The 23,988-nt window shown below is 41.6% G+C and overlaps 2 protein-coding genes and 2 long non-coding RNA genes across 5 annotated transcripts in view; 3 read left to right on the forward strand and 1 right to left on the reverse strand.

The window, feature by feature from the left end:
* LOC109842826 lies at window positions 2,367-2,693 on the forward strand. Its single transcript, XR_002247410.1, has 3 exons — window positions 2,367-2,434; window positions 2,511-2,594; window positions 2,665-2,693. It is a non-coding gene; the product is annotated as an uncharacterized LOC109842826 (long non-coding RNA).
* Window positions 2,795-3,413, forward strand: LOC109842037. The gene is made up of 3 exons (XM_020410954.1): window positions 2,795-2,889; window positions 2,964-3,205; window positions 3,408-3,413. The coding sequence occupies exons 1-3, from the start codon at window positions 2,823-2,825 to the stop codon at window positions 3,411-3,413; spliced, it is 315 nt and encodes a 104-aa protein (XP_020266543.1). The 5' UTR covers window positions 2,795-2,822.
* On the forward strand, window positions 3,645-4,112 carry LOC109840512. Its single transcript, XR_002246939.1, has 3 exons — window positions 3,645-3,684; window positions 3,761-3,877; window positions 3,995-4,112. It is a non-coding gene; the product is annotated as an uncharacterized LOC109840512 (long non-coding RNA).
* The window catches only part of LOC109843987 (cinnamoyl-CoA reductase 1-like), a 6,802-nt gene continuing 1,218 nt past the window's right edge, over window positions 18,405-23,988 (reverse strand). Inside the window, exons 4-6 of one of the 2 annotated variants that reach the window (XM_020412995.1) lie at window positions 23,867-23,988; window positions 22,480-22,832; window positions 18,405-18,806 (exon numbers count right to left, since the gene is read on the reverse strand). The exon at window positions 23,867-23,988 is cut by the window's right edge and continues 11 nt beyond it. In XM_020412995.1, coding sequence (XP_020268584.1) covers window positions 18,623-18,806; window positions 22,480-22,832; window positions 23,867-23,988 — 659 coding nt within the window. In that variant the 3' untranslated portion in view covers window positions 18,405-18,622. Of the gene's footprint in view, window positions 18,807-22,475; window positions 22,833-23,866 lie in introns of those variants that run through there. The other variant, XM_020412996.1, reaches the window with a different exon arrangement.

The raw sequence follows: 23,988 nt of genomic DNA on the forward strand, positions 1-23,988 counted from the left end.
TTCAATTACCACATAGCCGAAAGAGTTGTTATTGGTTTAATCGAAGGTGGTTGCCCTTGAGTCATAAGTACAGAAAATTATCAGCTAAGTTTGATGGTACAGTTGAGAAAAGAATGAAGCCGCGTCAACTGACAGGTACTGAGATTGTTCAATTACTTGAGGGGTTTCCAAAAGTTGTGTTTAGGAAAAAACGCTATTCTAAATTTAACACGCTCAGAGTAAGAGATTACTTAAAGTTAAAAAAGCCATTGAAGCGTAAGCGAAAGGTCCGTAAAATGCAAGTTGAGGACGAAGCCCAAACATTACCTAGAGGATGGACTAAATTTAGTATCTTCTTTCAGCTACCTTACTGGCAGAATCTAAAAATCCGACACAACTTAGATGTTATGCATATTGAGAAAAATATATGTGATAACATAGTATCAACTCTCCTACAAGATGCAAACAAGTCGAAGGATGATCTACGGGCGCGCCAAGATCTGACTGCTTTGAATATCCGAAATGATTTGCAAGCTCAAGACGTTGGTCTTAAAAAATTAAAGTTGCCTCCGTCTCGTGTTACAATGTCAAATGAGCAGATGCAACGAGTTTGTGAAATTCTCAAATCGGTAAAGTCGCCGGATGGTTACTCTGCTAACATTTCAAATAATGTCCAGGTGCAAGAGAGAAAACTCTTAGGTCTGAAGACACATGATTATCACGTTCTTCTCCATCAATTGCTCCCTGTTGCAATCCGTAACAATATGGATAAAGAAGCGTCGAAGATTATTATTGAGTATTGTGGATTTTTCAGAAAATTATGCTCTAAAGTCATAGATGTAGATGACTTTAAGAAACTTGAAGCCGATGTCCGAGTTACTCTATGCAATATGGAAGTAATATTCTCTCCTTCATTTTTTACAATTATGGTCCATCTTACCCAGCATCTTGCAAGAGAGGCTAGAATCGCCGGTCCTGTTACTTATCGTTGGATGTATCCGATTGAAAGGTAATTTATGATTTTTCTTATATTTATTAATTGTATACGCGTTTTTCAAATTACCGTGCTAATAATTAACTTTTATGATTATAAGATACTTGGGCTGCATGAAAAACAATGTTCGCAATCGAGCTCGTCCCGAGGGCTCGATAGCTGAAGGATACGTGGCTAACGAATGCTTTGTGTTTGCATCACGTTACATGCGTAAGAAGAAAACCACATCTCAAGCACCTCAAAAGGAGAGGAAGCGTGAAAAATACCCGAGATCTCTCTTAGATCAAATTCATGCATATGTGTTGGAAAACCTTGATATGTTCGAAGACTATCGAAGGTAACAAATAAAATTTGTAATATAGATGAGAAATATTCATTTTACATATAGTTTATCAATACAAACTTATATATTGTTTATATAGGCGACATCTGGAGAAGCTTAAGAATGAAACAACCGGTAGGAATGCAGCGCACAATATTCAGAAAAGACATAAGAAATTTTTTTCTGATTGGTTGAGATTTGATGTAATTGTTTTACAATTAATTATTGAACATTCATAATACCACATCGCCTAAATATTCTCAAATTGTTTGTCTTAGGTTGAAAAATCACTTCTTGATGATACTATATTACCAGATGAAATTATTATCCATGCACAACGTCCTTATCACGAAGTGAGACGTTATAATGAGCATTTGGTGAATGGATATAAATTTCGAACGTTAGAGACAGATGATAGGAGGGTAACTCAGAACAGTGGGGTCATGGGCTTGTTTGCCCAAGAATGTTTTTCAAGTATAAGAGATCAAAATCCAATTCTAGCTGACATATTATATTATGGCCAATTAGAAGATATCGTTGAGGTAATTTACGGCTTTGGTAAACCAAAACAATGTACTTACACGATGTTCAAGGTTCGGTGGTGTCCTGCAAAAAAGCAAAAGGATCATTATGGATTTACACTAGTCAATCTTCACCGAGAAGTATATACGGATGAGAAATTCATTTTCGCAGAACAAGCTGATCAGTGCTTCTATGTGAAAGATCCGAATGTCATGTATGATTGGGTGGTTTTGTACAAGGAGCCAAGATCTGTTGTTCTTCCTAATAACAATGAAAAAAATATTGAAGAAAGTGAAGATAATTATAGTGAACCAATCGGTTCATCTGATGATGTTTGGCAAGAATTCTCTTACGCACAGAATATGGCGCTGGATGTAGGTATGAACCTGATATGTTACACCACATTATCGATTTTTATCTTATCATAATAAAAATAATAATGCATTTCATAACAATATATCTCATGAGCATGTATACAATTTTTTCTTAACGATTGTCTTTATTATATTTGCAGATGAGGAGGAGGATGAGGAGGCTCTTTGACCTAGAGGGTGATCGCTCACGGAGTATCACCCCAGGTAGTGGTGCTGATGATCCACTACCATCTCCGGATGCAGGTATAAAAATTAATTAATACTTTAACATGTTTTATAAATTTTTAGTTATCTAGCTCATAGTGTTCATTTGTTGTAGATGCTGGATATTCATCACCCGGCCCCTCTGATGCAGCACCAGAACCATCCCCCGACGCAGCACCAGAACCATCCCCCGACGCAGGTATTAAATATTTAATAATTGATAATGTTCAATTAAAATTTAATATTAATGATTCTTCTTTCTTATGTAGGTGCTACTTGGACCCCGACATATCCATCATATACATCCCATACTGACTTGTGGGCGAAGACACATGACTATCTCAGTTTACCCTTACCTCCGGACTCTCATAAGTCCAAGGCTGACTCAAGAAAGTACCACCCACGTGCTGCGAGAAGGTATCAGGAAATGCTTCCTATGTTGGAGACTAGGAAAGCTGTTGCACTCGCAGCAAAAGAAAGAGAGATAGCGAATGGTAAATTATATAAATACTTTTAATTTTCACATTTGTATATTATATGATATATTATCATGTTGTCATTATTGTAGGTGCTAAGAAGGATCGCATAGAGGGACGACGTGGCGGAGGTAAGCCTGATTCTAAACAACCGCCAAGAGGAATGAGGGGCATTATTAGGTGGAATAGTTCTAATTTGCCCGTTGGTCCTTGGTCAACCCGATTGAATGCATATATTGGGGTTCTCGTGCGTAGAGCGACCATTATCAACCCTTATTTTCATTTTCGAGAATTACCATGGACCGCATACGAGGCGATATGGACTGCGCTTATGGTAAGTGCATATTGTTTTAGATTTTCATTTATTAATAATTAGTAATTGATATTAAATTATCCTTACTAAATGTGTATGTAAATCTACAAGACTGCTTTTGCCTTGAGAACTTTGAGGGGGCTTGGAATTATGTGTTTAATGTCAAGGTTGAAGCAGTCCTCAAACAATGGAGGCATGAGATCAAACATGAAACCTATGACAGGTATGAGGAGGACTGGCAGAGGTTTTTAAACATCGATGACCGAGTTGACGAGATTTATTTTACGGCTCTCCTCATGTATTGGGACAGCGATGCCGCCAAGGTTAGTTTCATGAAATTTAGTTTATAATTTTAAGATATTATTTCATTTTATATTTACAGAATTTTTTTAAAGAATAAATCCACGAAGGGGTCAGAAAATAGAAGAAAGAAGCTGCATGACCATCACTTGGGCTCACACTCCTACGCCAATCTGGAGGATGTTTATTGTCAAGATACGGTATATGTCATTTAAAGATTTAAAAGATCTTAATGTTTAGTATGATTATGAAATCTCATAATTTATAATATGACAGGGGAAATCATTAATGCCGATACACTTGAGGGCCAGAGCGGCATATGGTACTTTTCGTGAACAATATAGGGGTGATGAGAGGAATCGGGATAAGATCACGACAAATCTCGAGTTAGTGGTAGACTTATACATATCTTGAGTAGTATTATTAATTCTATTTTGTTAAGATTGCGAGGAAACGAGAACACAAATAATATGGTCATTATCTTGAATTAACTATAAATTTGTGCTTTAGGAGGGAATTGAGACCGCATCCAAGGAGGCTGCATCTGTCTACATTTCGCAGGAGGAGGAACAAACCGAGCTAGACCCTCACATGCTTTCTGCAGAGGAGAACATCAATCTCACACAGAACCTGATGGGTCATAATAGGTAAGGATGGTGAAAAATCGAATCAATTTGAATACTACATACTATTTATATTTGTTTACCATTATTGAATTTGAGAGCAAAGTTTAATATTTATTTTTCCCTAATAATAGGAGAGGAAGATATCCTTTGCATGGTGTCGGAGCTTCACCTGGTATAAGCATCAGATCGTCCACAGCATCCTCCACACCATCTACATCGACGAGAGCAGCCACAAGCAGTTTCCAGGCTATGCCATTTGTCGCACGTATCTCTGCGTATCTGATTGACAAAATTGACCCGGAGCTGCATATTCAGGTGACTAATGAGATGACTAGAGTTGCGCTGATGGCGAACTCGATGGACGATCTCATGGGGTATGTTATATAATATTTAGGCGGTGCTATTCCTTATAGCGCGTATGGTGATGTCATACGGATCATTAGCTCGATTGGCGATAATTCCGACGCTAGACAGAGTAGTGCTTAGGTACCTTATTTTTTCTTATATTTATAAATTTATTTTTATCTAATATGTTATCAAACACCATATAATGATTATTCAATTAAACATTCAGAGTGGAGATATTGGAGGGAGCAGCACCCGTTCTCGTAATCGGGATAGAGATCCCCCCGCCGACGACGATGGATGAGGTTTTTTTATTTTTAATGATCAAACACCACATAATGATTATTCAATTGAACATTCAGAGTGGAGATATTGGAGGGAGCAGCACCCATTCTCGTAATCGGGATAGAGATACCCCCGCCGATGACGATGGATGGGGTTTTTTTATTTTTAATACAATAAACAGTTTTATTTGTTATAACACTACATTTATTCATGTCGTGTATCATATCTTAGTCACTGGCATTGTTAGTATATATGTTGTTGGATGTGTTTTAGATGGAACTGATTGATGTATATTTTGAAGTGGATGGTTGGATTTGTACAATGTGTTGGATTTGGTTATATAGATGTTTTTGAATGGAATTGTTATGAATTTTGATTATGATTGGATGGTTGAATGTGGCGTGTACAATATTTTCTGGATGTATTCAAATATTAATGTAATTGTACAGGGAAATACAAATTTTAATTAATTTTTTTTTCCTTGAAAAAAGGCAATCTAGACGGAATTCCGTCTAGATAGAATCAACCTAGACGGAATTTCAGTCTAGGTTGTAAAAAACCAACCTAGACGGCAATTCCATCTAGGTTGGCAACCCAGACGGAATTCCGTCTAGGTTGGCAACCCAGACGGAATTCCGTCTAGGTTGCCAACCCAGACGGAAATTCTGTCTGGGTTGCTAACCCAGACGGAATTTCCGTCTAGGTTGACAACCTAGACGGGATTCTTTATTCCATCTAGGTTGACTTCCGTCTAGATTGATCAATCTAGACGGAATTCCGTCTAGTTTGAAGCAATCTAGACGGAAGCAAAATAAATCACTCAAACTAGACGGAATTCCATCTAGATGACCTAATCTAGACAGAATTGCCATCAACCTAGACGGAAATTTCCGTCTAGGTTGATCATTTTTCTACTAGTGTGTTAGGGGACTATCCATAGTGGGATAGTCCCGTGTTCGAATCCCGCAGTAGGTGAAAAACCCTCAGGCCAACACCAGCCACGATGTGCGAGCTGGGATTAGTCCCGTCCATAATAAGGTGTGGGGATGCCTCGTGGAAAAAAATTAAGATTATGGACAAGGAGGAAACAGACGGAAGATTGTGGGACTGCATTTGTAAACTTTGGTCGCAGATGTTTAATCTAAAAGTTTTCAACTGATATGATACTGTACTGCAATGTAGGTTTGTGGCAAAATAAAGCTACAACTGATAATATGGGGATAACAGAGCATCATAGCAGAGATGCATTAGCGAGGGAAATAATTGAGTTGCTTTATAATGAATAATATTGTTAAATGTGTCTAGTTTCTTCTCCTTTTGACTATCTTTCATGTGTAGAATATTATGTAGGATAAAAATTTTGCCCTAGGCTGCGAGTATGATATTGGACCCGCATACTATTGGATAACGGATTCCTAATCTATTTTGGTAACATGAGGTTATTAGGATTTCTAATCTATTTTGGTAACATGAGGTTATTAGGCTTCCTAATCTATTTTGGTAACATGAGGTTATTAGGCTTCCTAATCTATTTTGGTAACATGAGGTTATTAGGCTTCCTAATCTATTTTGGTAATAGATTATCAGGATTCCTAATTTGATTTGGCTTTTGGTTTAGAATTCCTAGTATGTTTATGATTTTAGGATTTCTATATATATGGAACAATTGGAAGAGAGAATTTGGAGAAGCAAATTGGGGATATTTGGAGCACAGAAAAGAGATATATTCTGAGCTATTTGTTTAGGGTTTTGTTTGGAGAGATTAAGAGTTTTGTTGGTGAGATTAGTTTATCCATTCGAGTGATTTGTAATCTCAATTTGTACTTTTCTTCTCTATTAGTGAAAACCTCATCCCCTTCTTGCCCCGTGGACGTAGGCAACTTGTCGAACCACGTTAAAATTGGTGTTTTATTTGTGCATTGATATTTAGTTCGTTTGGCTCTCTTGAATTAGCGTTTGGTTTGGTTCCTCGACACAGCTTTTGGCATAATAAGTGATATCAGAGCTCGGGCTACGCTTGGGCTATTTGGAGGAGTAAATCGATTTGGGAAGCTCGTCTAGAGTTTCAGTTGGTGAGAAAGGTGGGATCTTTTCGTTAAAGCTTCTTTCTTTTCTCAGTTTTGGATCTATTCTTTGTTTGTTTTCGCATTGGTTGTTGGTGTGTTGAGGATTATGGCTGAGAAAGAGGGAGTTGAGGGTAGTTCTTCAGGTGTGAAGACTGTCCAAAGTTTGAGTATCCACTCGATGAAGATTGACGTGGAGAAGTTCAATAGCACTAATAATTTTAGACTTTGGCGATGCGAAGTCTTGGATATGCTCAATGCACAGAATTTGAAAGATACGTTAGAGTTGGACGGGAAACCGGACGACATTGATGAGAAGGTTTGGAAAAAGATGAATCGAACAGCATGTGGTGTGATTAGGTCTTGTCCCACTCAAGATCTAAAATATGATGTGATGAATGAGACTTCTGCGAAGAAGATTTGGGAGGTCCTAGAGAGCAAGTACTTGACGAAGAGCGTTGAAAACCACTTGCATTTGAAGAGGAGGCTTTATCACTTCCAATTGAAGAAGGGGACATCCATTAGTGATCACATGAACCACTACACGAAGCTTCTTACAGATTTGGCGAATGTAGATGTCATTGTTGAAGATGAGGACAAGGCGTTGCTATTGTTGAGTTCCTTGCCCGATGAGGAATATGAGACGTTTGTCCTTACTCTTATTAATAGGAAGGCATCTCTTTCATATAGTGAGGTCACCGCTTCATTAGTGAATTACCAACTCAGGAAGAAGGACAATGAGACTTCTATTGAGCCGGTAGCGGAGGCATTGGTTGCAAGAGCAAAGGGTCCAAACCGAGGTAGAATGTCACATTCTAGAGGAGCACATCTTGGAATTCATAGGAATCAATGTGTTTTTTGTAAAGAAGATGGACATTGGAAAGCTGAATGTCCAAAGTTGAATGATCAAGCCGGGAAGAATAAGGGGAAAGCTGTATAAGCTTCAGAGGTGAATATTATCAAGACTAGTGGTAACAATTCAGTTTTAGATTCCTCAGGCTACTCATTATCTGCACTCCCGTCAATTTGTGTTGCCTACTCTATAGAGTGGATGTTGGATTCGGGTGCTACATACCATATTTACCCTAGGAGGGATTGATCCTCCAGCTTTCAGGAGTTGAAAAGAGGGGATTTCGTGCTCATGGGGAATGATCACAAATGCTCTATTTGTGGTATCGGTACCGTTCGGATCAGGATGAGTGACGGGGTGATTCGGGAGTTGGTTGGAGTGAGGTTCGTTCCTCATTTGAAGAAGAACATTATTTCACTTGGAGCTTTGGAGGCAGCAGACTATAGGGTGACCTTGGCGGATGCACGCTTGAAGGTTACATTTGGGTCCATGATTGTGATGAAGACGTCCGAAAGAGTAACTTATACTATTTTCTTGGGAGCACGGTGATTGATAGAGCTCTGACGACTTCATTGGATTTGGCTAGATTGTGACTTTGTTTGGTGCTGGGGTATTTGATTGGTGATGTCGTGCATAGGTTATTGAGGAGTGCTTTGACCTGCAGATGGAAGTCCTTTGAGCTCATTGGGATGAGCAAGACCGAGGTGGAGTTTGGCACTCCTATCCATCAAGCGAGGGGTCTTTTAGGAGGTGTTCAGTTAGGCATTTGGAGGCCTTCTAAGGAGGCATCATTGGAAGGTAATCGTTTTATAGTTTTCACAGTTGGTGATTGTTCTAGGTATTATTGGGTCGCGATCAGTTCCCGTTGGTGTAAAGTCCTAGAAGTCAATAATAATTGGAAGAAGTGTATTGGCAGAAAGGTAACTCGTTGTTCTAGCTTTGGTAGGGGTCATTTCTTGCGTTTGTGCCGAGCTCACGGCAATAGGAGACACTTCATTGGTGTGGAGACTTTGGGGCGATAAGATGAGATGACAGTTTCGATAGGTCGTTTCTTTCTGGAGGAGGATCGGCGTTGGTTATCGAGCATTGGTTCTTGAGCTTCGACATATTTGGGTCATCTTAGTCATAGGTCACCGACTGCTGCATTAGGAGTTATTAGTGTTTTCGTTGAAAGTTGCCTTCATCATTGATTTCATTAGAACTTTAATCGTTTACAAATGAATTCAAATGACAAAAATAAAAATTACAACTTTCTTGAAAATAAACGCAAGGTCCGTTTATTGTCCCTTGCTTGCGTGGGTCTTTGGCCTGTGACGGGGACGTCGATATCCGTGGACTACCTGGCACTCAGATCTGTTCCGGAAAAATCGGACAGAGCTTCGTCGATCCGCGAGGAGATCTAGAAGCTTGAAGCGCCTATCTCGGCTAAAACGAGATATTTGCTCTTCTTAGGATTACCGGCGAAGGGTAATACTAAGGAACGGACACGGGTGATGAAGAATCTGATGAAGACCTCTCCTCTGTTGAAGCGCTCGACCACTCTTCACTGCAGCAGGGCTTCGCCAACTCTCCAAAAAATCCAGGTCTTCAAAAATGAGGTCTAAGGTTGCGGCTTGGCCGAGACACCCCTGGGGTGTCTAGGCTTTTCCTAGACACCCCTGGGGTGTTCCAACTTTCCCGAGGCACCCCGGGTGTCCCAGTTCAGCCTGAGACGCTCCGTTGTGTATGTTTGATTATTTTCGCCGTAAATTCTTCGTCCGAACTCGGATTTGAGTGATTCCAAGTGCGTTGGAAGATTGACGAAGAGTTCGATCTGCTCCGATGGTTGGATTATCTGTAGAGTGATCGAGACGTGAAGGTCATTGTCCTTTTCGTGAACATCGCAGGGTTCCCGATTGGCCCGTGCCTTCGCTATTCCGAAATCCTATCAGCTCACGTAGTTCGTCGATTCACTTCAATCGTTCATCGACGTCAATCGAACTCCTGTGGATCGGATAGTGACGTTCATCGTCGCTCTTTAACACTGAACCGTTCGTAGAGTCCTATAGGTAATTTTCGATGCCTACAGATACCCCCTCCAGAGCGTTCCGGACTCGTTTCTTTTATAGAAGAGGCTGGAATACTTTGGATGTGATTGGTCTAGCCTTCAGCCGGCGTAAGGACCTGTAGTTAGCTTCAACTATTGGCTCCTTCGATTTTCGGTCTATTCGATGCTTTGACGAATAGCCGAAGTTCTTCCGGGAATCACCGTGTGTTGACTTTTTGTCGCAACGCATTGACTGGCGTTGACCTAGGGTTACGCGTTGACCGGCGTTGACCCTAGGGTTTCGAATCGTCAAACGTTGACTTTGGTCGCAATGCGTTGACTGGCATTGACCTAGGGTTACGTGTTGACCGGCATTGACCCTAGGGTTTCGAATCGTCAAACGTTGACTCCGATCGCAACGCGTTGACTGGCGTTGACCTAGGGTTACGCGTTGACCGGCGTTGACCCTTAGGGTTTCGGATCGTCAAACGTTGACTTTGGTCGCAACGCGTTGACTGGCGTTGACCTAGGGTTACGCGCTGACCGGCGTTTGACCCTTAGGGTTTTGAATCGTCGAACGTTAACTTTGGTCGCAACGCGTTGACTGGCGTTGACCTAGGGTTACGCGTTGATCGGCGTTGACCCTAGGGTTTTGGATCGTCAAACGTTGACTTTGGTCATAACGCGTTGACTGGCGTTGACCTAGGGTTACGCGTTGACCTAGGGTTACGGACTGCCCGACGTTGACACAGTTTATACTCGTACGTTTACTGGAGTATACACAGTTTAAGCTCTTAAGGTATTGGAGCAAGGCGGTCCTAAGTTTCGGGGTTGCAGGACCAACTGTTAAAGTTGATTCATCTGTATTTGTGGATCTTATTTTAATGTTGTTGGATAATCGAGTCACGAGACCAACTAACAGAGCTGATGCATCAATGACTCGCACTTTATAGAATTTTTTGGCAAATTCTCAGCCATCAACGGGTTTGATGAGCCTTTACCGACTACCGTTTGAGTCGGGCTAGCATGCAGATTGTTTAGATCCGTTCTGCACATAACGTTGTGCTAAAAGAGTTAACTCTTTTAGTGCTGCGACATTGAACACGTAGACTTCGTCTTTCTCACGGGAATAGACTACCCGGCAACGCGTGTTAGGCGCTGACTTATCCTTACTTAGGATTCAGGATAAAAATCCCCAGACTCGGATTCTGGTGTCTTCTTCAATCGGTAAAATACTAAACCGGCAATGTGTGTTAGACATAGACTTTGGGATTTTTGGCAAACCCCCAGCCTTCAACGGGTTTGATGTGCCTTTACCGATTACCGTTTGAATCGGGCTAGCACGCGGATTGTCTGAATCCGTTCCGCGTGTAACGTTGTGCTAAGAGAGTAAGTTCTCTGAGGCTTTGTGCTATGATTTTGAATACATAGGCTTCGCCCTTGTTACGGGAATAGGCTACCCGGCAACACGTATTAGGTGTTGACTCATCCCTACTTAGGCTTCGGGATAAAATTCTCCAAGTTTAGACCTTGGTGTCTTTTTTTAATCGGTGAAAGACTAAACCGGCAACGCGTGTTAGGCGTAGACTTATCTCTATTTAGGAGTTGAGATAAAATTCCCCGTGCGTGTGAGGCACGGATTATGGTGTTAATAACAACCTGCCACAATGTTGAATACGTGGTCTTTTGTCCTTTTTACGGTCAAAGACTAACCGGCAACGCGTGTTAGGCGCTGGCTCATCCCTTCTTAGGCTTCGGGATGAAATTCCCCAGACTCGGATTCTGGTGTCTTCTTCAATCGGTAAAATACTAAACCGGCAACGCGTGTTAGGCGTTGGCTTATCCCTGCTTAGGCTTCGGGATAAAATTCCCCGTGCGTGAAAGGCATGGATTTTTGTTGCTACGATGCTGAATACGTAGACTCGGTCGTTTTTTTACGGGAACGAACCACCCAGCAACGCAGGTTAAGCGCTGACTTATCCCTACTTAGGCTTCGGGATAAAATACCCCAGACTGGATTCTGGTGTCTTTTTCAATCGGTGAAAGACTAAACCGGTAACGCGTGTTAGGCGTTGGCTTATCCCTGCTTAGGCTTCGGGATAAAATTCAGAATACCCCAGAATTGAACTCTGGTGTCTTTTTCTACGGAAAAAGACTAAACCGACAGCGCGTGTTAGGCGCAGACTTATCCCTGCTTAGGATTCGGGATAAACTTCCTAGTACCTGTGAGGCATAGATTTTGGGAGTTGAAAAAGTTGGTGTCTTCTCTTGGGGCAAAGACGAACCCAAAATGGGAGAGGAAGAATTTTATATTCTATCCCCTGACACTGAAGAAGAAGAATTTTATATTCTATCTTCAGCTAGAAAAGAGACTCGAGGTGGGATCTCCACCCCCAGAATCCGGAACGATGAAACTAGGAGTGGGACCTCCACTCCGAGAATCAAAAACTTCGGATGGTCCTAACTGTCAGAAGGTTTGATTACCGAACTAAAGGTGAATTTCTCGTTTATCGAGAGTGAATTATGGTTTTGACCCTAACTGTAGGAAGGTTTGGCCAAATGGGAGTTTGAGGTGAACCTAACTGTAGGAAGGTTTGATCACTTGATTTGAAAGTGGACCTCTCGTTCATTGGAGGAATCGAGAGGGGATTTTGACTGTGGTCCTAACTGTAGGAAGGTTTGACCAATCGGGAGGTTTGAGACGATCCTAACTGTAGGAAGGTTTCATGGAAGGAATCGAGAGGGGACTTTAGTTGTGGCCCTAACTATAGGAAGGTTTGACCAGGTAAACAGTGAGAGTAGGAGTACAAATCACATCGAGAGTGTTGACTCATACAAATCACAGTGGGGTTTAGTGTTTATCATTTTGTTTATAATGATCGGGTTATCCCTAAGAGAATTACATATAGTATTTTTTCCGGGAACTTCCCGTTACATGAATCATCCACCCCCAGTTTCTTCGCGAAACTGGGTTTATCATCGCATTTGGTTACATGATCGGGTTATCCTTAAGAATATTACATATAAAAATTCTCCAGGAACTTCCCGTCAACGGTAGGAAACAGTTTAGACTCATATACCTATTGGAGTATCAGGGAGTAGTTTAACCTCTTATACCGGTCGGAGGATTGAGAAACAGTTTAGTATTAAGAAGCAGTTTATACTCTTATACTTGTCGGAGTATTAAGAAGCAGTTTATACTCGTATACTCTTCGGAGTGTAACTACCGTTTGGCTTACCCTAACGTTATGACGCCAGCCTCAACCAAGGTCTGGATGCTATTCTTTAAAGTAAAGCAAGCCTTGGTAGGATGAAGGATCCTCCTGTGGTATGCGCAGTACTTTGGATCCGTAGTATTTTCAGCTTCCTCCTGATTCGTGATGGGCAGGAGCTTGATTTTGTTGTTTTCGAGAAGAGACTCGAAGATGGCGGGAACGTCTTCGTCCTTGAATGAGTACTCTTTCTGGGCCTTTTGATCCGAAGTCTTCTGCTATCTTCGGGACTGTTGTTTTGACGTTTGATCAACAGCCGCTGCAAGTGCCTTTTCCCTATCACGAGAGGCGAAGTTCGAGTTCGGAGAATTAGCCATCGGTTGGCTCCTCTCGGCCTTCTTCCTTTTAAGGAATCGTTCGGCTTGCTCTCCTCGGGCCTTCCAATCCTTCCATGTCTTGAGCGGCTCTACTCCCATAACATCCAAGATGTTAATGGACAAATTGTTATGACAAGTCTGAAAGACGAATTCCTCCGTGACGAGATCCTTGCAGTTCATTGCCTGATTGCGGAAGCGTTTGATGAAGGTATCCACCGACTCTCCGTCTTTTTGTTTCTCATCGAAGAGTGTTTTGATCGACACTTCTGCGTCATCATCGAAGAAATGAGCGAGGAACATGCTTTCCAGGTCCTCCCAGCTGTTGATGCTTCCAAATTTAAGACGCCGATACCAATCGAAGGCAGGCTCGCGAAGGGTGCCGACGAATGACCGAACCATCAAGGCTTCATTACAAGAGATCACCCCCAAGTGGGACTTGAAGTAGATTAGATGCTGAGTGGGCGAGCCCTTCCCGTCGAACGGCGTGAAGTTGATCAGGTTGAACTTCGCTGGATACGGGATCGAGTCCCACTCTTTCGGGTAAGGACACAGAATGCCGGTCTTCTTTACCTCTCGAGCAGACATCAGGGCGTCAATTTTTCGTTCGAGATCCTTCATCTTTTCGGCCTCATCTATATCCTGTTTTGGACAATTCTCGAGAGGAATAACACGGCCACCCCCAGTGTTATCATCATTGGTGGGTCCACCCCCAGCGTCGTTATTTTTAGTGGGGTCACCCGGCCACCCCCAGTGTTATCATCATTGGTGGGTCCACCCCCAGCGTCGTTATTTTTAGTGGGGTCACCCTCAGTATTTTTGGGCGTGGCGTCGGCCATGATGATTTCGTCCACTTCCGGATCGCCGTCAACTGCGGCGTTCTGGGTGCGACGACTGGATTCAACTAGCTGATTTGACAAAGCTTGGATTTGTTGGTCGTGCATTTGTCTCATCTCCTGCATAGCCATTTCCATTTCGATTTTGAATGCTTCTTTCTGCTTGGCTAGAGCATCCTCCATGATTTTGGCTATTTGCTCGGTGTTGATCATGAACACTTCTCGAGCTTGTCCTATGCTAGACGTTGTATCATCGGAGGCGAGTGCAGAATAAGAATCTGAGAGTTCGTCATTGGAATGGATTCCTTCATGGATCCCATGGTAATCGTTATATTCGACGGCTTCTAGCTGAAGCTGAGCTATTCCCGAATTGACTCTGCTTCCTGGAGAGAAATTAGGGTCGGAATCACTTGAAACATTTGGAGATTTTCCCTTGTTGACCATGTTGATGGTAACTTCTGGGAATTCATCATCTCGAGCAACCGATCCTATTTGGTGGAAACGCCTTGATTTGGGATTCGTCGTTCCATTGGAGATTCTCTCGAATATCGAGACCCTCTGCGGAGCGGTCTTGAGGCAGCTACACGTTGATAATACTGCCCTGATGATGTTGGCACACGGGCAGTGGGGTTTCGTGTCTCGAGCATCTCTCTTCCGAGACTTATTCATACCCCCAGCTCTATAGTACAACTCATCAGTTTGATAACTGGAGTAACCCATAGAGTGTTGGCATGACTTCCCAGGTATAACACAATCATCATCAGACGAATGTGTTTCCCTCTGGGGATATGACGCTTTATTAGCGTTTTCAAGAATCGCTCGTTCAAGTCTACGCTTTTGCGAGCGTAAAAACTTAACGGGCTCTTGAACTTCGATACGCAACCCAATGCGGTCGGCAATAGGGGTTTTCCCTTTGTTATCTTCCTTGGGGGGATTAGCACGACCCCCAGTCGGGTTCATCATTTGGGGACCTTTCAACGGACCCAATCGCTCCTTGACAGGTGCTTTACCTCGGTTCCTGGGTAAAGGACCGAGGCGACCTTTCAAAGGAACCCTGGATCTTGAAGGATCCGTGTTCTTACCTGACTCCGCCGGAGGTGCGGGGGCAAGGGGAACGAGATCTGGATTTGATGAAGGTTGGACAGCAACATCGTCCGCTCTTATCTTAGGCGCCGGCTTTGCCTTTAGCACCCACACCTGCTTGAGTTTTGACGGATTCTTGACCGTCTCTTCTTTTTGCATCTCCTCTGCTTTCTGCAGAAGGGCTCGGGCATGCGCAAGCAATGCGCGGCGCTTCTTGATTCGCTCTTCGAGGGTTGAGCGAGTCCTCGTGACACGAACCCAATCGTTCGTTTCTGCCTTGGAGGAGGAGTTGGTTATGCGCCGTTGTTGCTCTTGGCGCTGTCTGGACTTCAGATCTTCATTGTAGCGGATCCCGTCCATCGATTATGTGGCCTTGGCCAATTGTCGTGCAAGGCATTGGCGCCGTCTTTGGCGCGTCCGAGCCGGAGGTCCCGCGAGCATTTCTGGAAGATAAAGTCTTCCTACGCCTGTTTGGAGAGGCGGATCTGGAGGAGGAGGAAGAGAGGTACTCTTCAAACTTTTGCTGATCGAACTCGTATTCGATCTCTTCATTCACCCGGATCTTGAATGCCGGTTGCGTCACGACAGCCTCGGCAGCGAGGCTGTTGGCTCCCACTGTGGTCGCCAGTTTTTTTTCGTCGAAAGTTGCCTTCATCATTGATTTCATTAGAACTTTAAACGTTTACAAATGAATTCAAATAACGAAAATAAAAATTACAACTTTCTTGAAAATAAACGCAAGATCCGTTTATCGTCTCTTGCTTGCGTGGGTCTTTGGCCTGTGACGGGGACGTCGATATCCGTGGACTACCTGGCACTCAGATCTGTTCCGGAAAAATCGGACAGAGCTTCGTCGATCCGCGAGGAGATCTAGAAGCTTGAAGCGCCTATCTCGGCTAAAACGAGATATTTGCTCTTCTTAGGATTACCGGCGAAGGGTAATACTAAGGAACGGACACGGGTGATGAAGAATCTGATGAAGACCTCTCCTCTGTTGAAGCGCTCGACCACTCTTCACTGCAGCAGGGCTTCGCCAACTCTCCAAAAAATCCAGATCCCCAAAAATGAGGCCTAAGGTTGCTATTTATAGGCAATGGGGGCACCTAGGGTGCCTAGACACCCCTGGGGTGTCTAGGAAAAGCCTAGACACCCCTGGGGTGTTCCGACTTTCTCGAGGCACCCCGGGTGTCCCAGTTCAGCCTGAGACGCTCCGTTGTGTATGTTTGATTGTTTTCGCCGTAAATTCTTCGTCCGAACTCGGATTTGAGTGATTCCAAGTGCGTTGGAAGCTTGACACAGAGTTAGATCCGCTCCGATGGTTGGATTATCTGTAGAGTGATCGAGACGTGAAGGTCATTGTCCTTTTCGTGAACATCACAGGGTTCCCGATTGGCCCGTGCCTTCGCTATTCCGAAATCCTATCAGCTCACGTAGTTCGTCGATTCACTTCAATCATTCATCGACGTCAATCGAACTCCTGTGGATCGGATAGTGACGTTCATCGTCGCTCTTTAACACTGAACCGTTCGTGGAGACCTATAGGCAATTTTCGATTCCTACAATTAGATCTGGTGGAGCTGCTTCAGATTTTGGTTGGCGTCGGATATTTGGTTACCCAGCATTTGGTTACATCGAGGATGTGAGATTTGATCCGATTGCGCGTTTGGGATTCAGAGGCTCATTTGATTATCGTTTGGGTTGCGCGTTTGGGATTCAGAGGCTCATTTGATTATCGTTTGGGAGCTTCTGATTTTGTTCTGAGCAGGAATATCACTTTTGACTCTCGGCAGGGAGAGAGTGTTGATCAGATAATTTGGATAGAACCTATTCCACATACTTCAGATCATACTGCGTCATTTGGGATTTCAACTGAGGTGACACAGGTTGGGGATCATTTGATTTCGGATGCAGATGATGGATTGGTTTTGGATTCGGTTGTAGCTGGTGGACATGATTTGGATACGGCCATTGGTTCACCTCAGATGGAGGTGTTTGATTTGTATCAGTTTGGGGCCACTATCAGTTACAGATCCGTTGGCGATATTGGAAAAGAGTTGTAGACTTTTCTATTTGTTTGAGGGCCTTTGGAGGCCGTTTGGGTGAACTATGTGAAGGCTTGACTCCTTGGGCAAGAGGATACGTAGGCAGTCATTTATGATGCAGCCGATTTGGTGAGTAGATACTGATGTTTGGGTGAGTGTTCGCACTCCCGTTTGGGTCTCGACTTGTTGTGGATTGAGTCCGTTGTTATGGATCGTTTCACTTCGTACTGGATGCAACAAGTGAGGCATTTGGTTTGGTCGGTGTCGGCTTAGTTTTGGGAAAACTTCGCCGAGGTGGAGAATTGTTGGATAGCGGATTCCTAATCTATTTTGGTAACATGAGGTTATTAGGATTCCTAATCTATTTTGGTAACATTAGGTTATTAGGATTCCTAATCTATTTTGGTAATAGGTTATTAGGATTCCTAATTTGATTTGGCTTTTGGTTTAGAATTCCTAGTATGTTTATGATTTTAGGATTTCTATATATATGGAACAATTGGAAGAGAGAATTTGGAGAAGCAAATTGGGGATATTTGGAGCACAGAAAAGAGGTATTTTCTGAGCTATTTGTTTAGGGTTTTGTTTGGAGAGATTAAGAGTTTTGTTGGTGAGATTAGTTTGTTTCTTTGAGTGATTTGTAATCTCAATTTGTACTCTTCTTCTCTATTAGTGAAAACATCATCCCCTTCTTGCTCCATGGACGTAGGCAACTTGCCGAACCACGTTAAAATTGGTGTTTTGTTTGTGCATTGATATTTAGTTCGTTTGGCTCTCTTGGATTGGCGTTTGCTTTGGTTCCTCGACACAGCTTTTGGCACAACACATACATGGAAAAGTATTTCCAATGCCAGAAAATTCCATTATGATAACTGCTAAGACAAGCGGTCATTTTTCTTGTGTTTTTATTGTCATCTGAAGGGATCTAAAAGGAATAAGCCACATAAAATCCTGTCATAGAAAAGTCTTTTGAATAGACTTTTCTTTTCCAATTTCCTGATTTATATGAAATGCTTTCAGGTTTGGGTTATTATTCAATCCATAGGATGGACTTTCAACGTCTTCTGACACCTACAAGAATCATCTTGTTTGTTTATTTATTAGATAGCTGACCTAGTAATCGAATCTTTTAGCACTGAGCCATACGGCGAATGGATGATAATGGACTCATTATTAAGTTCATTGTTTGGTTGAAAAATTATTGCCAGGTTTTTTATAACAACAATGACATGATCTCAGCAAGTTTCTCATTGTATACAGATACCAGAAAAAGGATCCAGTAATCGTAACACATTTTTATGCAGTGCAATTGCAACTTCAAATATCATAGTAAAATTTCATATCCTTGCAAATTCATAATACTTTCAACTACAAGTACAAGCGATCAAACAACCACTTAAGATATCTGAGGAGATGGTGGAGTCTCTGATGGAACAATGGGGAGGTGACCTTTTTCCTGGAGGCTCTTCACAGTTTCATAAAGGCACTGTGTTACTGGTATGAACTCGATACCCAAATCTTTCAGACGTTGGTTTGAGAACTTGTATGGTTTTTTGGGGGGATTCTTCTCATCAGAACATCTGCAATTTCAAAGAGAATACTCGAAGATTAGCGATGTGGGCAACAACATTAGACCGATTAAAAAAAAATTGGATGTATTTTTTGGGTTATTTTGACATTACCCCCCAAATCTTCAATATTCTATATTATTAGCCCCCCAAATCTTTGAAATTGATCTCAAGCACTTCTAAATTTTCAATATTTTGATGGTAGGCCCCTAAATCTTTGAAATTGACCTCAGGCCCCCCAAATCCTATAAGTATGTTGAAATAACCACCCCCCTGCTTTTGCTTTTCTTACCCCCTCTTTTTATTGGAAAATGATAGGGACACACCTCCAACCACAACCTTAACCACACCCCCTCTCTCATTTGCTACAGTGCACCAGGCCCCACATGAGATTTTAAAATTTTAAAATCCCATGTGGGGCCCGGTGCACTATAGCAATGAAAGAGGGAGTGTGGTTGAGGTTGTGGTTGGTGGTGTGCCCCTAGTGCCACCCCTTTTTGTTTAAAGTAATTGATAGGTAAGGCCATTGCAATCCGCATAGGAATATGATGAGTTCATCTGTTGGTTTAACAAGCAACTTCTGAGAATGACTTGCAACCAAATACCCATTAAGCCCAACTAACCTAATAGTTATCCTTTCGAAGAAGGAAAAATATTTGGGTTCAAATCCGCAAGTTTTACGTATTTTATCGGAAACAGAGAGGAGATGATTGCGTGTATACTTTTTCTGGTTGGTAGGAAAAAATGACTTGTTAATGACTTTCCTTCATTAAAGATGGGATGAAGCAGGGAAAGAATAATTTGTTGATGTTGGTGGTTTGCTTTCTTACTTGCATGAATGTATAATTAATAGAGAAACATATTAATAATTTAAAGTTGTATAAATTATTGTGATGTTTTTCTGTACTACATTTATGGAAGAAAAAGAGCGAACCACCAACATCCTAGTGGAGCAGCAAAAGGTGGTTGGTGGAAAAAAAAAGAGCCAATTGAGCAGTCTAGCAAAATAATGAGATTCCTGAAACAAGAGCTCAGGGCTCAGTGAAGCATGATAATGGAGCTTCCACTAACTTGCTGCTTGTTATTTTATTGTCTGAAAGTAGGTGGGGATGATACCAGTACAAAAAGGGGAATCCGGTTTAAGATATTGATTATGAATGGTAAACATGAGTAAATGCGAATTTAATCAGTGATTTGCATTAGAGGCGGTTTCAGGATTTTGTCCTGCTAGTGTTTGAAAGTATACATTACTAGTTTTACAATTTTATTCTAGTTAATTAGCCATGTCCTATCTTAATTTAGGCTATTTAAATAGCAAATAAAAAGATCTATAAAGTAAGCTATTCAATGGTGTCATAACTTCTTATGTTTTCTCTGTAGTTTTTTCTATATAAAAAAAACATTTCTCAATATTTCTGATGTGGTGACTGGTGGGTGTCAGCTGAACTAAATGAGCGATGTCAACTTTTGAGGAGAGGAGGGGCACCACAAGATTTGTTGGCAAAGTGATAAAGGAAGAGAGTAAGGACTTGGATTTTGAAGACTGCAATTTGAAAGGGCGACGTTGGAGTTCAGATGATTTGGTGTGTAGTTAGAAGCATGTACACGTCGCAACACGATTTGGTAACTGTCGCATCTTTAACTGCTTTGAAGCCTAGATGTACTTGCTCTCGTGTCATCCACATCACATATTTAGGGAGTGTTTGGTTAAATGAAGGTGACTCAAAAAGTCATTTATTTTTACAAGTGTGAAAGTTGATCCTTGTCAACATGAAAACGAAATGCAATGTTTGTTTGTAAAAATAAATTAATCTTGGAACTAGGAAAATAAAAATGATGTGGTAATTATTTATTTATTTGTTATTTAAATTCATATTACACTCTAAACTCTAATAATTATTTTGGTAACAACTAAAGAACGAGTTGAAAGCCTCAGGTATATATATCATCAATTACTTGTACTAATTTTCATAGATTCTTTGTATTCTGTATTTTTTTACTTATGTACTTTATATTTTTTAATAACGTAATGGCTTATTAAATGCCTAGTCATGTTACAACTGTACAACAATCACACTAAAATGTGTAGTCATGTTTATAAATTGTCTAATTCGTACTATATACATAACATAACAATGTACACGGCTATTAAATGCTATAAAAGAAATAATATAATTAGTATATAAGAAAATTTTGGGGGGAGGCGGTTGTTTCCACCGAATAACATGGGAAAATAAGGTAAGATAAATAATAAATATACTAATTAATTAGGAGCGGTCCCTACTTTTTTCTCACTTTCACTTGACTTCAGTACTTTTTTAGGGGAACTTAAACATGCATTAGAGCTGATGTGGACTCATTTTAACATTTCACTTTCAAAATTACTTTCAATAAAACAAATACCAAAAGTCTTAAAATCATTTCACTTTTACACTTTTACAATTCACTTTCATAAAAACAAACACCCCCTTACTTCTAATAGGGGATTGTTTGGTTTGTACGACTGCATTAGTTATAACTAATGTTTTAGAAAGCCTTCGTCTAGTCAGTTTAGGCGTATGCCTAGGCCTAGGCAATACCTTGGCCGCATACGTCTCACCTAGCGCCTAGGCGGTACCTAGGTTTTGAAAGTTCCTAGGGGAGCGTGATTTGTCTACATGGACTATATCATTTAGACATTGATCGTTATTTCTTCCTTACAGCCTCCACATCCTCCAACCTTCTCCAACTATGAACACCTCTTCTACCTCTCCCGACCTTTAGTAAAACCTCATCCACCACCATTTAAGAAATCTATCTAGGTGTTAATCCAGTGCCTAAGCTTTCCATAACATTGGCATTGACTATCAAAAGGTGTAATTAAAAACAAAAAATAAAAAACACATAGGCCTCGCCTAGGCTTCCGCCTAGGCGCCTAGGCCTTAGGCGTCAGGTCCAATGCCTAGGCCACCTAGTGCTTTCTGTAACCTTAACTATAGTTCACGCAACTGAAATACTATTATTGAGTTTTAGCTATTCATTTCATTAAAAATTACAAACGCTATTGTGATTACAGTGCAGAAAAACACTCAATTGTATCTACGACTTACGCATATTTGAAATTACATCATAATTACATGTGGCAACACGGGTTTCAATTACCAACATGAGTCTATGAAACTTAGCACATGATTATTGAAACTGCTTCTGCCCTTAAAGAGAAGCTTTTAGAAGCAATCTAATGATGCTTCTTGCTTCTAAAAGCAACTTCTGATTTTTTTATTTTATATATCATATATACATTTTTTCCGTTAACAATGATCATTAAGTATATTTTTACCAAACAGCTCGATTGTTTTTTAAGTAGTTTTTTATATTTGATTACCAAACACCTACTTTTAACAGCTTATATAAGTTGCTTCTATAAGCTGCTTTTATGAGCAACTTATTATAAGCTCCGGCTTCAATTGTCATCCATCAATAGCCATTCATACAACATGGCCCCTAGACCATCTGGCCAATGTCACCATTTCATATTTATACTTAAGGTTATCGGCAGCCTAAATATCGCATCCATATTCATACAACATGGCCCCGAGAACGAATATTTTTCTTTTTTTGTCACTTTGAGTACCGTATCTAATGCCATGAACTCACAAATAACAAATGAACTAAGAAAAAGCCAAACTCATTAATTAGTACTTACTTGGTAGGCAGCGGGTACTCAGGGAAAAGCTTGGCGAGGATCCGAACAACATCACCCCTATGCAACACACTCTCCGCACATAAGTACCGGCCCTTTGCCTCTGGTGCCTCGAATACTCTAACGTGCGCCTCCGCGACGTCGCGCACGTCAACGTAGGCTTGGACCGCATTGGTGTACGTCTTGGCCGAGCCGTTGAGGTACTTGAGGACGTGCATCAGGCTGGCGTTTATGTTGGGCTGAAGAAGCGGGCCTTGCACCAGGACCGGGTTGATGACGACGAGGTCGATTGCCCTCTCCGCAGCCGTTTCGTATGCTGCTTTCTCTGCTACGGCCTTCCCGTAGCAATACCAGTTCTGTATACATCAATTGTCACTCGGTATCAGGCTACCATTCTGTTATTATTTTTATACGAAGAAAAATTCCATGGGGACCTCAAATCCATGGGACCAGGAGGTGACAGCTCACATGTCCCCTCCTGGTCCCATGGATTAGGACCCTGTAGAACAACCCTTATACGAATGACGAGATGTATTTTAGCGTCATGGTAAGAAGGACACCACAAACGCCAAGTCTCGATGTGTGAAAGCGATGAGAGACGTGTAACCTAGATGACTTTACTCTGCCGGCATCAGAGTTTTCATGGGCCCCACATTCAAGCGAGGCTGGTGTAGGTGAGTTTGGATCTATCTCCACCATGAAGACTAGGCTTGATATCTATTTTTTTAATTGCGGTGCGTGTATTGTACCAACTGCTAATTTATATCTAAAGAAAAAAAATCACATCCTTGCTATAATCAATTATTGTGATTAATTAGTGCTCCATCCATTGCTTTTTTATGGTGAGGAGCATCGGAATCCCGTTCGGTTCAGACTAGGTCACATACTACATTGTACGATACGATGCTGACCTCGTTTGTTTAGATTATCAAAATGTCGTATTTGTTAAACAACTGTTTGATGTGAAGTCGTCTCAAGTATCTCTGTACTTATCAGCATTGAATGTCCATGTAATAAACAAATACATCACCAATTATAGCATTTAAAAAGCACATGTGTATGTATGATTCAGGTCTGGGTCATCCTAAAATCATCGATTGGTAACCAACCAAACATTAAAATTTCGACTGGTGGGAAAAGAATCATGGGATTTTCGAGTTTTGCTACAGGGACCCAAATTAAATATGAGATTAATAGGGGGTACAAGTGAGATGTTCCCCTTCTATTGGATAATGAGTTGGTCATCACTCATTATCCAATAGGAGGGAGACACCTCACTTGTCCCCTTATTGGTCTCATATTTTGGGTCTCTGTAGCAAAGCTTTTACAGGCAAATCCTAATGTATTCAACCTAATTAAATTAAATTTAAAATCAAAATAAGATCCCAACCTTAGTGTTCTTGCAGAACTCCAAATCACTCCAGCACGACTCATCAACAACCACGTCGGGTCCACGGTTCGGGTCCATTGTGACCGCACCAATAGACGAGGTGAACACCACTCGCCGGACTC

Source organism: Asparagus officinalis, chromosome 5 (assembly GCF_001876935.1).
Source record: "Asparagus officinalis chromosome 5, Aspof.V1, whole genome shotgun sequence".
Classification (NCBI taxonomy): domain Eukaryota; kingdom Viridiplantae; phylum Streptophyta; class Magnoliopsida; order Asparagales; family Asparagaceae; genus Asparagus; species Asparagus officinalis.